Source organism: Eutrigla gurnardus (assembly GCF_963514095.1).
Source record: "Eutrigla gurnardus genome assembly, chromosome: 15".
Taxonomy (NCBI): domain Eukaryota; kingdom Metazoa; phylum Chordata; class Actinopteri; order Perciformes; family Triglidae; genus Eutrigla; species Eutrigla gurnardus.
The window spans coordinates 21,486,617-21,501,219 of NC_139938.1; the positions used below are offsets into that span (position 1 = coordinate 21,486,617).

The following is a 14,603-nucleotide window of genomic DNA, read 5'->3' on the forward strand; positions in this document are numbered from 1 at the left end:
GCCCCAGTTAATTTTTTTTATTAACTTTGCATTGCTCAACTCAACATCCAAAAAAAAAAAGGGCACTTCTACATTCCAGATCCATCATAATCAAACAGATTGAAAAGCCAGTTTTGATTTGAACCTCACTATCAAAATAATAATACATCAGTTATTGTAGCAGCATAGCAACTAAACATCATGTTGCAGCTGGTTTGCAACATAATATCCCATATGGTTTTCAATCTCACCAAGCAACTGTCCTGTAATGAAAATGAAAATATTAATAATAAAAACTTTTGTCCTTGTTTCATGGCATTCTTGAATTGAGATGTTGTGCAAATGGTCTTACTCTTAAAATAAGGCAAATAATCTTGGTGCCCCGCTGGGTTTGATCGTAAAACATTTTTATACTCTTTTTCTGGTTCATTCTAGCTCAAAATTAGCTGGAATATCTTATCAAGAAAAAGTAAGGCATACTTTCTTAAAATGAGATATTTTTTCTAATGCAAAACTTGCTTGACAAGATTAATATTATTTTTGGACAAAAAATAAGACTTATTTTCTTGATACAAGGCTTTTTTTACTTTCTTGAAATTCCATTTTTGCAGTGCACATAAAGCTGTGGCATGGACTGTTGCCATCCGGGTCTCACAGTTCAAGGAAGCACTTTGACACGGGTTGATCAAATTTATTTTTATTTTACCCGTTTTTACGGATACAAAACACGTTCCCAGAGTTCCATTGTCCAGCATGCTGCGCTCTCTCTCCCTCCTGTGGCCGCCTACTTTGAAGCATATGAAGTGTTAATTGTTCATTCAATCCTTCAGATTACCTGCAGCTGCGTTTATCAGCTGACTTAGGCCGAGGAGCGGGAGAGGAAGTCGGCCACAACCATCTGTGCCCCCTGCTCGTGAGAATCAGCAGATCTCCGCTCTGTAAAGGGTTAGGGTTAGGATTAGGACATATTTTATTTTATTATTAATGTGAAGGAACATACCCGTGACCCTGAATACAGAAGAAGTGGTAGAAAATGGATGGATGGATGGTGAAGGAACATAGACATGCTGCTTGGTAGAAGAGCATCAGAAAATATCCAGCAAGGAGTTTTATTCCCAGCTGGTTTGGGTTCATTTTAATCGTGGAAGCATGAAACAGTGTTGTTGATGAAAGTTTTAAAAGTTTGTCTCCAGGCAACAGTTGCACAACAAACCCTGGAGCACCACCGGACCAACATTTAGCTTATAAAAGGTGTCAGCTGATCTCAGGTATGAGTGGAGGAGGTTTATGTGAATGCAGGTAAACATGAGACACATTTGTGCACGGAAATATTGCTGTAGAATACTGAATCATGCCTTTGTTATCTCTGTCTGACTCACTTTATTCTTCTCCAGCTTCCCCTATTGCAACTGTCTTTGGACCTGAGTGATAATCTGTTGATATGAGCTTCTATAATCAGTTTTCATATTAATTTGCTGCCTTGTGTGACACTCAAGTAATTGCATTATATTTGAATGAAGCTGTCCGGCATTCACCAACTACACAGATGTCTTATTGAACTATGTGCCACTCAAAGAACAAACTACAGCATTTTATTCATCCATCCATCCATCCATCCATTTTCTACCGCTTATCCTGTATTTAGGGTCGCGGGGGGGCTGGAGCCGATCCCAGCTGTCATTGGGCGAAGGCAGGGTACACCCTGGACAGGTCGCCAGTCTATCGCAGGGCATTTTATTCATGTCATTCAATTATTTTTAATGGATAATGGTTTTTATTATATTGTTGTTTTATGTCTCAGTGTGGTTATGGGATGTCCAGTAAATTCATTTTTAGCATTGCGAGACAAACGTCCTCAATGTGTGTTGCTCATTGACTGATTATGAAAACTAAAAATATTTTGAAGTCAATTGGAAAATATAAAAAATAAATCTGGCATTTTAATCTCAGTTAATATTACATGAAATCATTGAAATTAAAATATACAGTTTATAGCCATTTTCATTGTACTCATGGCAGGCTTATACTTGGTATCACAGGGGTCTCAAACTGTTTTCCCTCTGACAACTCATTTTCTCAATTTTCTCCTCTCCCTGTGTTCTTGGACGACCAGCCAGAACGGTCACTTTGGACTTTGGTGAAGATCACCAACGCCATTAAACAACATACAAACATTATTATTTTTTTATATAATTTGTGCATATGGAAAATATTTTACATAGTTTTTTGCATTGAACTGCTGCTGCTGACCCGTTTGAGAATCCATTTCTTCTGTTTGTGTAGATCACTATCTCTATATTATTATGTTAAAAAAATCGTCATTATTAAGTCTCGCACCTTCCAGTGTTACCCAAGGAATCTTTTCTGAAACAAAAATATGTTAGTCAACAGCAACAAACGTACATTTTTTTTACATGTACTTTAATCACGTTTGAATTGTGTGTGATATTACAGTAAATGCCATTTCTGTCTCCCATCCTCACTAGGCTTCTATTAAGCCTCTGCAGGATGAATAACCAGACTGTCAACATGGATGTTCTACAGTTAGAGGGGTTCAAGGTCAGCCCCCAGTCCTCTGTTCCCGCCTTTGTCCTCCTACTCCTCATCTACATCTTCATCATGGTGTCCAACCTCGGCCTGCTGGTCCTGATCACCATGGAGAGGAGCCTCCACCAGCCCATGTATCTGCTCTTTTGCAACTTGAGTATTAACGATGCATTCGGGGCGACAACAATCATCCCTCGCCTGTTAAGTGACATTTTTATTCCAATCACAGACCGCTATATTCACTACAGCTACTGCGCCACTCAGGCATTTTGTGTTCACTTGAATGGAAGCGCCGGTCACACTGTTCTCATGATCATGGCCTTCGACCGCTATGTGGCCATCTGCAACCCCCTGCGATACACCACTATCATGACCAACAGGATGGTGGTGATGCTGTCGGTGACAGCCTGGGCGGTGTCTTTTTTGATGGTGGCGATCCTCGTGGGTCTCAGCGTGCGCCTGTCGCGCTGTAGGTTGACTATATTCCACCCGGTTTGCGACAATCCTTCTTTGTTCAAGCTGTCCTGTGAAAGCGTCCTCATCAATAACATCTACGGCCTCAGCTACACCGTCATTCTGCTGGGCTCCTCCATCGGCAGCATCATGCTCACCTACCTGAGGATTGCCATAGCGTGTCTGAATAGTAATAACAAGGCTCTGAACACCAAAGCACTGCAGACATGTGCCTCCCACCTAACTGTGTACGTCATATTCTTTATGTCCGGCTCCATCATCATCATCCTCCATCGTTTCCCTCACTTATCAGATTACAGAAAGCTGGCATCCATCTTGTGCCACGTGGTTCCTCCCGCCCTGAACGGCATTATCTATGGACTTCAAATTAAAGCTGTAAGACAAAAACTTTTCATCATGTTTACCAGGCACACATGAGGTGATACTGAATATTTAATTCAAAGAGTAAACCCCAAGACCACTTTTTTTTTAATTTCAGCTGAAAAGGAATACATATGGATACAAACATTGTTGATTAATGGGATGGATTGGTCCGACAACACAGGACTTTCAACCACAAGACCAGTTTTCGACACTGTGTGGACCTATTGTTCCTTTATGTTGCCTAAACGGTATGTAATTATTTTAAGCCCAACGATGCTTTCCCTAAACCTAAGCGGTTTTGTTGCCTTAACCTAGACATTTGTTTAATAGCGTAACATCATCGCAACTGACACAAATAACAATACTTCCAATATAAATAAGTATTACACACGGTATGGATGTGTTCTCACATGATTAATTTTCATTTATATATTGCAGACAAGGGGCCCTAGTTTCGTAGACCAGGCGCAGTCAGCATTCAGCGCACCTGCGCCACGCCGACGGGGTGTGTCCGCCTGGACTTTGTAAGTTTCGTGCACCGCGCAGGCTCGCGCAGGCACACCACCCGTCTCGCCCACCCGCGCAAGTGGGAAAGAGGGAGGAGAAGAAGGCGTGAGTGGGAGACGAGGAGGAGACGAGGCGTGGACTGGGATTAATACAGCCGATTCAGATCTTCACCAATCAAATAAGCTCCTCTCCTCACCTTTAATGCGTTAGGGGAGGTTCAGTGCAAGATCCGTCACTTGACAGCCCGATGACAGAAGCAGCGCCGCCGCTCCCACCACGGGCATCACGCGCTGTGCCGATATTATAAAAAACAGGAGAGAGAGAGAGGGAGATGTTTTGGTCCAAGAGGCTGAGTTTCCGTTACGCGTGCCATCCGCCTTTGATCTGACGTCAGATGTGACGGGACAATCTATATATATATAAATTCACGTGTTGATTCAATCAGTTGCATTAAATAGTGTTTGTTGTGATTATTTATTGCATTTAAATGTGCCTGGAACTGTGGAAACCTGCCTGTGAGGTCTCGGTGACGTGTTCGCACTGCGTGCCGTCAGCCAAACTTCTGGTACAGACACACCAACTCCGGCAACAGACGTCAAGTCAACGGATCCCATTCATTGTCTATGTAGAGCAGGAGCTCCGCATGATGGATAAAGCACGTCGAGTTGACGGCCCTGTCGCTGTAAGTGAATTTGCATAAAGTTCGATAGATAGATTGAACTTTATGCAAATGACGTCCGTCCAACGCAGTGCCGCCGGCTCCAGAAACTTCGTTCAAACTATCAAACTAGGCAGTGTTGTTCAAATATCAATCCAGATTCTGTTACTGCACTACACATTTCCCGCCTCAAATGTTTTCAGAAACATGCTATAGTGTGTTGTTTAACTGTAAAATGAGATCGTTTGTGATCGTCGCCGAGAGTAGACCAGGTTGGAGCTTGCGGGCTTTCAGCGCAGTCTCGGCGAGGCTTTTTGCCACGAAACTTCCACTGCACCAAGCTGAATCTGTGACGCCTCCCCCTGCTGCGCCGCCACACCCATCTTGGCGCAGGCGATCCACCAAACTGCCAAACTGACCGTGCGCAAGGCTGCACGGGTCGAAACTTGCATTATGCCGGCTCCGCCACCCTGCGCACACTGGGGTGGCGCCACGAAACTAGGGCCCAAACTGTCAAATCTATGTACCCAATTAATTCCCAAGCTGGGTTTTGTATCGAATGCTGAGAAAAATATTTGTCATTAAAAAATTAAATTCAGTTGTATGTCATCCTTATCTCCACAGTCTAAGGAAAAAAAGAAGCCTCAGGCGGGGTACCACTTGGGTGGAGGGCAGGTGCAGTCTCAGGTAGATAAGACAGCAACGATTACAGCCTTCTATGAGGTCCAAGACCGAAAAGGAAGTGAATTTCTGGGACTGGCTGGGTATTATTGGCGGTTCATTCCGAATTTCACATACCTGACCAGTGGAAGTAGTGCCAGCTGGCATTTGAGAGAGTGAAACAAACCCTCTGTGGGGAGGTACTCATCCACTGACTGACCTCACCCGGAAGGGTGCTGTCTGAGTGTTTTTGACAGAAATCTATAATGTAGGCTTTCACCATGAAAATTCACTCAAACCAGCCAGGAATAAAACTGCTGGATATTTTTCTGTTCGACATTGTATCATTTAGTTTTGTGTGAAACTGCTCAGTAAACTACATCTCTGATCTCACACAATAAACGTCACCAACACAATCATTATCAGCTCAGGGGTTTAGCTCAGTAGAGCGTTGGACTGGCAACCGGAAGATTCCCGGTTCGATCCCCGGCTCCTCCTAGCTGAGTGCCTGGTTTCCCTGAGCAAGACACCTCACCCCAATTGCTCCTGACGAGCTGGCTGTCGCCCTGCGTGGTTGACTCCGCCGTCGGTGTGTGAATGTGTGCGTGAATGGGTGAATGTTAGTCATTACTGTAAAGCGCTTTGGAGAAAAGCGCTATATAAATGAGGCCATTTACCATTTTATTATCATGGCTTGCTAGCTAGTTATCTTAGCTATGTATGTCACCAACAGGACCGTTATGTAGTTTGCTAGCTGACTTAGTGATAGTAATATAGTTAGGGTTAGGATTAGGACATTCTTTATTTTATTATTAATTTGAAGGAACATAGACACGATGAATGGCAGAAGAGCAACAGAACATATCCAGCAAGGAGTTTTATTCCCAGCTGGGGTTTGAGTTTTCTGACATTTCAGGATGTCTGTAAGGTATGTTGAGTGTATGTTGAGATATTTCACAGGCTAAGTGTAAAACGATCACCTACGTCATTGGATTCATCCTATGGGGACCACAAATGTCTACAAAATGCCAAGGCAATCTATCAATAATTCAGTAGAGAAAAGAGTGGTGGAATGACCAATCTGCCGACAGAAGTAAAAGTCTGTCATTAGACAGACATCGATCTGAATTCAAATCGATCTGGTGGGATGATAAAGAATGTCATAGACAGCAGATCAGGCCCCAACCTTTGAGTCTTTTTGTGGCCACCTGTGGTGCCTGATATTGGCAAAATGACATTTGACATTACCGTGAACTTGAAAGGAGATTGCTGGGTCACATATGACACGTCGCATTTTACAAAACCGCTAGTTGTTTAGCTGACTATTATTTAGCAAACCAGCTATCTGCCCCTATTGTGCACACTTACAACCCGTGTCCACTCCAGGGAGCCTACATGGGCCTAAATAGTGCCAGTTAACTTCAGTTAGCTAGGCTAAATTTACTGTTTAGCAACAGCCAGAAAGCATAGTAGCTGACTGTAATGGACGCTTCATTATGGTCTCGGGCAGACTGTTTCACTTACCTGTTATATTAGTCTATGTCTACGCTCCTAATTTTGATGACAGCCAGTTCATGGCCACACTTTTATCTTCACTTCCAAATACGCATGGATACGCATTATTTGATTTTAGGAGGAGACCTAAATTGTATAATGAACACTAAGCTAGATCGCTCAATCCCTAGAGGGACCAGTTTATCAAAAATGGCGACAACACTGCAATCTTTCATGGTAGATTATGGAAGCTGTGACCCCTAGAGATCCTTACATAAAGATACTAGAGTTTATTCCTTTTATTCTCACGTGCACCATGTCTACTCAAGGATAGACTATTTTTTTATCGATAAAGTACTATTACCATCTGTACATGTTATTGAATACTCAGCGATAGTCATATCAGACCACTCCCTGGTCTTACTAGATTTCAGATTTGACTCCCCTTCGGCAGGGACTCCACAATGAAGACTCAATACATCACTGTTGTCTGGTGATGCATTTTGCTCTTCCATAAAATAAGCTATTGAAGACTTTCTGTGTTTTAACCACTCAGAAGAGGTTAGTTCATCGCTACTTTGGGAAAGCCTCAAAGCTATTGAGCTCACCAGCGCCGGAGCCATCGTTCCATCCTCCCTGATGGAGCACTGCCACTCCGCGGGGCGAAGGCAGGAGGTGGAGGGTGTCGATGACTTCGGCTTGGCTCCCTGCTGGTGCCAACGGAACTCAGAGAGTGCTGATGCCGGAGCTCCGGTGGTGATTGAGCCAGTCCACGGCAGGGTGGTGTTGTCCGCGGCCGTCATGCTCCGGTCACCAGCGCCGGATGCCCTCAGATGGGCGACGAGCTTTGACTGGGTCGTGGCAATGGTGGAGAGATCCAAGAGGATTTTTCCCTCTCCCTGAGGTCAGCCTTCAGGCCAGAGACGCTCTCTCTCAGCTTTGAGAGGGTCGGAAGACAGGACTTGCACACCGCCATCATACCTGCCAGCCTGTGCTGGGGATCCGTGGGGTGATATTACTTTTAGTTGATTGCTGCCTTTCCAAGAAATGCCTGGATCATAACAGATCTAAGCAAACTAGGAAGGGTGGGGGCTTGAAAACCATTAGCCGCTATGAATGGAGACATAGCCTACCTGTGGCCAAGGACACCAGGGAGTTGTGGGCATATTCCACCCAAGGTAGGTGGGTGGACTAGGTGAGCGTCTCCAGGTCTTGGTTCGTTTACTCTGTCTGGCCATTGATTTGAGGATAATGTTAGGCTTATGATGGTTACCAGTCAATTTTATAATGACAGTGTTATGTAGCTTAATATTTGCATTGTGATGGTCAAAGTTAGTAACTTAGTTTTAATTTTACCTCGGATTTCTTCTGACATTGTATAATTATGCTTAATGTTAGCTTTGCAATGAAAAAAATAGCTGTTAATGTTACTAACGATATAAAGCCGCGTCATTCAACAGGCAAAGTTAGTAAGGTAGAAGAAAATACGGACATTTATTGTAGGATCCTTGTATTAGATTGTGATGGCCAAAGTTAGCAGCTAATGTTACGGACACCATATAATGTAGGTAAATGCTTGCCTTGTGATGGTTAGTCCGCTACATTTCTGTCTGTTTCTTGTGACTCTGTCTGTCAAACTGGAACAGACTCAGATAACCAATACTGCCACCAAAATAATAGGTCTGCACACCCCCAGTTGACAAGAACTAAACAGCAAGGCCATCACATATATCGCACATGCAATATCCCTGGACAACACACACCAACTCAATCGTTACTTCTCACTTCTCACTTCTCTATACCTCCAACCTTCAATGTGCAAAAAGGCCTGCTTAATCCCTTCAGCCATCCCAATACTAAGTGATATCCCCCCCCCCCCCATGTCTACCTAAATTAATATATGTATGTATATGTATGAATATATAATATGTATATATGTCTAGCCAAAGTGGCCCAAATGTCTGCTATGTCAAATGTGCCTGAAATGTCTGCTGTCAGAAATGTCTGTGTTGACCACACAACACGCTGGACTATATACCTTTTCTAGCCTGAGGTCTGCCAGGAAGAGCTGGGAAGCATTTCTGTGGTTAAGGAGCTCTGGAATGCCCTCAGGGGCTCCAGACTAACTTTTCCACAAGTTGCACTTTGGTGACCAACTGGTGCTAGCTAAATCTTGGACCTGCATTTTATGTTTTGACTGCTGCAAATTAAAACCGTCCTCTTGTGGATCCATTCAGTCCTCTTGCAGACATATGATATTTCATGAAATTCTGAAGCAGCGGCGGAAACAGCATAATGATCGTTTACTCGCACAAATGCCAAAACGTAAAAATGTCACTTGCACAATCTCAAAAAATGGTCTCAGTCTGGAGCCCTGCCCTCCTAAGTCTACTGGTAAGGAGGGCGGCCTGGTCCGTGAAGGTATCTTTGCCTGGATGTGAGCCCACTTGGTCCCTCTTCTGTTCTACTATAAACCCATCAACAGAAGAATTAAGATGAATAGTTAATTTAGCGACAGTATCTTTGCAAAATCATATCGTTATTCATAAAGCAAGCAATGTCCTTGTGGGATATCAACACTTGCCATTCATCTTTTCAGCTGCCTTTGATAGTTGAACAGAACCTAGTGGTGATAATTTTGTAGATTAAGTAATTTTGCGAGTTTTAATCCCACCCTTTGTACTTCTACTATATTGATAGTAGTATTGATTGAATCACTTATTAACGCTAGCACTAAGCGACTATGATACAAAATGAAAAGTGTTTTTAATCAAAGCATTATTTACAGTAATTTATTTCACATTTTTTTAACTGTGTGCTTTTATGCAAATAATCACTTAACTTTGGGGACTTTATCAGAATCAAAATGCATTTTTAATCACTCTGTCAATAACAGTTCATAGAAAATCGTAATCAGCAGGTCATACTTGTAAAAAAAATGGGAATCAGCGTTCAAAATTACAAATGTTTATTTGCTTTCTAGATACGTAAGAATGTGGATTCAACTAGCTATGATTCATCAGATTTCCTCAATGGGAATTTTACTCTCTCTTTTTTATAGACCTACGTTTTGCCAGTTGCTCAATTTTTTTCTCCAGAGGTTCCTCTGGCTAAAGTAGAATCAATGTGTCAGTCGATAGATTTATCAGAGATAGATCGACATTGGTGCAGTTTCGGCTGATCATTCACAATAACAAATAGACCAGCCTCTGAGGGACATTTGAAACACTCTTACGATGTCATTTTTTTCTTTGAGTGTATAAAACAATTTAACTTGCCTGCTTTGGTGGACTGTGAAAAAAAAACAGGGACAACAATGGAAGTAAGACTTTCGTTACATCCCTGGCTAAGTCTGATATATAGCTTATTAGCATGATGTCAGTAAGTAAACCACATCACAACATAATGATAAATACCTAGCAAGTAATCCTAATATCCATCTTTAAATAGTACTTGTTTTTCTGTTAATGGGTTGTTGATGTTTTGTTTTTTTTTACACAAAAACTGCTTTGTGTGTTTTCAGGTAGGAAACTCCAGCATCCTGACATTGCAGGCAAAGACTGTTATCCCCACCTCGCATTACGTTACTTGGCAGAAGATGGCGCAATATGAGTCATCTGTCGGAAAGCCCACAAAACATCGATATGGGGCCCCATGAGTGAAACATTTCTCTTTATTACAATGGCAAAACCTTTTTGGATTCAAACAACTTGGACATGAATTTCTTCATCTCTTTGGATTGCAAGCCATAAATAATGGGGTTGAGGCTGCCGGGGATGATATGATATAAAATGGCAGCAAGTTTTCTGTAGTCTGAGTACTGTGGGAAGCGATGCAGAATAATATTAGATATTCCACTGATGAACATGATGAGATACACAACCAGATGAGTGCTGCAGGTCTTCAAAGCTTTACTGTTCAAAGACTTGTTGTTACTGGTGAGACAGACCACTGTGATCTTAGTGTAGGTGAGAACCATGCTGCCTATTGAAGCTGTGAACAGGACGACGGTGAACGTGAGGCCATAGACATTATTAACAAACACACTCTCACAGGAGAGCTTAAACAGCGAGGCATTGTCACAGAACGGGCTTGTGATCAGAGTTCTGCAGCGGTTCAGTCGTATGGTCAGACCCAGCAGAACCCCAACCAAAACAAAGGCCACCCCCCAGGCAGAGAGTGTCAGCTTGATCACCATCTTGTTGGTCATTATAGCAGCATAGCGTAGGGGATTACAGATGGCCATGTATCTGTCAAAGGCCATAATCATGAGCACCGTGTGGGAAGTGGTGCCAAACATGTGTATCGTGAAAGCTTGGACCACACATTCATAGTAACTGATGAGGCGCTCGGACGGGGGTTTCAACATGTCTATCAGTAAACGGGGAAGCGTGATAGAATTACCCAGGATGTCATTAATGGGCAGGTTGCAGAAAAGCAGATACATCGGCTGGTGAAGACTTTTGTCACTGAAAACCAGAACAGCTATTGCTACATTTACAAAAATGATAAACAAGTAGGAGACAAAGATAAATAGAAAGACAGGGTATTTGGAATCCTTTGAAACATTCAACCCCTCCAGCTGTAATGTTAAGCTGTTGTAGGTGTCGTTTTCCATCTACCTGAAAGAACGAAAACAACGCTGTCAATGTCACAAGTAATGTCTTTGCAATTTAGAATAAGAGGTCATGTTGAATCACAGCATACAACTAACAGAACAGAAAACAGCTTTTTCCAGATATCAGCAATAAAGAATCCCAGTATGGATCATTTATAGTTTGGTGTTTTATTTCAGTTTGTTTTTGTTCAAAATCAATAACTTCATGTTCAAGTCCAGGAAGACAATCACTCATGTAGTAACAATGCAGAAATAAACTATGAAAAATGTGCTGAAAGTTGTAGATAACCTGCTGTGAGTGCCTCTGGTTCCAGTCTGTTGGCCTCTCTTTGTTTTGCCTCATTGCTCGTGAGAATCAGCAGATCTCCGCTCCACAACATTTTATAGACATGATTTTATCCGTAAGGGACTCAGTATGGTAATCATTATGCTATGCAACACTGAACAAGGAATTCTTAAGGTGGTTTGAGATAGATAGCAATAGCATGTATATGCATTAAGTAATCATATATATATATAGGATAGAGAGTATGATAGAGAGTGCTATTTGCTGGAAGTAGTGCATACCAAACTATTAAAACAGTACAAAAGATTTGCAGAATCATATTTAAAAAAAAAAAAAGACTAAGACAACTGTGTGACAGTTGTGACTGAGGAACAACTCTAGCAAGAAGACACTTGAACACTCAAAGCAACTCTGCTAAAGAGAATGACCACCATGCACTCTAGAGTCGGTGGCATCGTGCTTTACACCACTGCATCCAACGCTTTGCGTTGCACTTGCTGATGTATGGCTTGGATGCAGCTGCTCGGCCCTGGAACCCGACCCATTCCTCTACGCACTGTTCTTGAGCTAGTATGAAGGCCACAAGAAGTTTGGAGACCTGTAGCGATTGACTCTGCAGAAAGTTGGCGACCTCTGGGCACTATGCGTCTCAGCATCCGCTGACCCCGCTCTGTCATTTTACGTGGCCTACCACTTCTTGGCTGAGTTGCTGTCATTCCCAATCGCTTCCACTTTGTTATAATCCCAGTTGACTGTAGAATATTTAGGAGCGACTAGCGAGGATATTTCATGACTGGAATTGTTGCACAGGTGGCATCCTATTACAATACCAAGCTGGAATTCACTGAGCTCCTGAGAGCGACCCATTCTTTCACAAATGTTTGTAGAAACAGTCTGCATGTCTAGGTGCTTGTTTTTATACACCTGTGGCCATGGACGTGATTGGAACAACGGATTTCAAGTATTTGGATGGGTGAGTGGATACTTTTGGCAATATAGTGTATTTCTGTCAGGTCCATTGAAGTCAAGAAACACAGGAGATGAAAATACTGTATGAACTTATTTTTTATTGATAAAATATGAATTAAATTTGGCAGGATGGCTCTGTTCAGAGGACAGCAGCAGCATTGGGGAACGCTTACCCAGTTTCAGACTGGGAGAGCTAACTATTCCCCCCAAACAGACCATACCTGGTAATCCTCTCGAGATTGAATAAAATGAGAGGATGGTATTTAGCAGTTGAATTTAGACACCCCCCCCCCCCCCAACCCAACCTGATTTAGATTGCTTAATGATGGTAAATAAAACGCAGAGGAATTCGATTGTCGCTTGTTTATTGGTCTATAGCATCAGGGATCGTAGAGCTCATAGCTTTCTGAGCATTGAGAACGTCAGGTGGGAGGTAACGTTCGTAGGCAGCAGAAGTCCAGCACCCCATGGCCTTTAGGGTTGAAACCGGAGCAGAAGCAGCTGCGGTGGTTGCAGCCCCTATGTGCAGGGAATGAGGTGTATAGCGGTCTGGACGCAGCCCGCAGAATTGGCGGAGGAGGCGCAGGTGAGAAGCAAACCAAGCTCTGGACATTGGTTTCCCTCCCTGGATGACAAACAGCGGCTCCTGGGATCCAGCACGTGGTCGGCTTTGCAAGTAGGTCAGCATGGAAGACAGAGGGCAAAACACATCATTAGACTCTGAGATGTACACGACTGTCCCTTTGCCATTTTTGTCAGTTTTGTAGTGTTTGAGAAACAAGGTGAAATGGTGCTCATACGTGGAAACATCAGAAAGGGTGAGATCGTGATCTGGGTCGAAGGAACATGTGCATGAAGAGAATTCGCCGTCCCTTAGAGAACCATAGAAAGCTGTGAGAATGACTGTTTCTAACATTCTTGCCCCAGAGAAGGCAGGCGACGACGATGGGATATAGTTCTAATAGGGCTGTTGAAGATTCACTGGCGGGTAAGGCGAGTAATTCTTTCGGCCAAACCATTCATTATTGAGAACCCCTCCAAACCCCACGGAGGGCGCAGCATCCGTATATAGATTGAGGGCTGGAGAAGATTCCGAAAAATCATTAATGAAAAAATAAATTTCATTCCAATGGTTTAAGAGCTGAGACCAAAATTTGAGTTCTGATCTACACCCGGCGTCTAAGGTAACGACATCAGTGAGATCTTTAACAGATTTGGATGCGTCGAGAAGCCTGGAGATAAATGATCTGCCTTGGGGGATTACCCTCATTGCAAAATTTAGGTGGGCTAGAAGAGAGAGCATTTCTCTTTTGGAGAAGGACAGCGACTCTTGAGCGTTTTGCATAACCTGTCTTATACGGGACAGTTTCTCGAGGGGCAGCGAGGCTTGCATAAGGTTGGAATTGAGAGTGATGCCCAGAAACTCTATAACTTTAACCGGACCTACGGTTTTCTCCTCCGAGAGCGGAACACCCAGATAAGAAAAGGTGCGTTTAAGTGCCAAGATGGAAAAGTCAGATTTTGCGGGTGGGGGATCTCCCAGGAAGAAATCATCTAGAAGATGGAGGACGAACGGTAACTTGTCGTTGTTAAGGAGAATCCAACACAAGGCCTCGGGTAGTGTATCAAAGATTTTTGGACTACTTCGACAGCTGAAAGTGAGCCTAACCAAAAAATTTATTTTCTCTCTCCACTGAACACCGAACAGAGGCCATTGAGAAGGATGCAGTGGCATCACTTTAAAGGCTTCCGAAATATCGGCTTTTGCAAGCCAAGCTCCTTGCCATGCCCTTTTGATGAGCTTGATAGCGTCGTCAACGGTATTATAAAACAAGGAGAACGGATGTAAAGGAATAAGGCTATTGATGCTATCAGCCCGAATCATTGTGAGGAGCGGAAAGGTCAATGATCAAACGTTTTTTGCCGGAATATTTCCAAGCGGCTATCCCGATGGGGTTTATCCTAAAAATGTTCCACCCGGTTTGCGACAATCCTTCCTTGTTCAAGCTGTCCTGTGAAAGCGTCCTCATCAATAACATCTACGGCCT

At 43.1% G+C, this 14,603-nt stretch overlaps 2 protein-coding genes across 2 annotated transcripts; one reads left to right on the plus strand and one right to left on the minus strand.

Moving 5' to 3' along the window:
• Window positions 1-2,487: 2,487 nt before the first annotated feature.
• On the plus strand, window positions 2,488-3,417 carry LOC311025367 (olfactory receptor 5B17-like; the record flags this gene model as incomplete). Its single annotated transcript, XM_084028217.1, has 1 exon — window positions 2,488-3,417. One exon carries the CDS (start codon window positions 2,488-2,490, stop codon window positions 3,415-3,417), a length of 930 nt encoding a protein of 309 aa, XP_083884343.1.
• Window positions 3,418-10,358: 6,941 nt separating this feature from the next.
• On the minus strand, window positions 10,359-11,300 carry LOC311025755 (olfactory receptor 8G17-like; the record flags this gene model as incomplete). The annotated part of the gene is made up of 1 exon (XM_084028841.1): window positions 10,359-11,300. The coding sequence occupies one exon, from the start codon at window positions 11,298-11,300 to the stop codon at window positions 10,359-10,361; it is 942 nt and encodes a 313-aa protein (XP_083884967.1).
• Window positions 11,301-14,603: the final 3,303 nt, after the last annotated feature.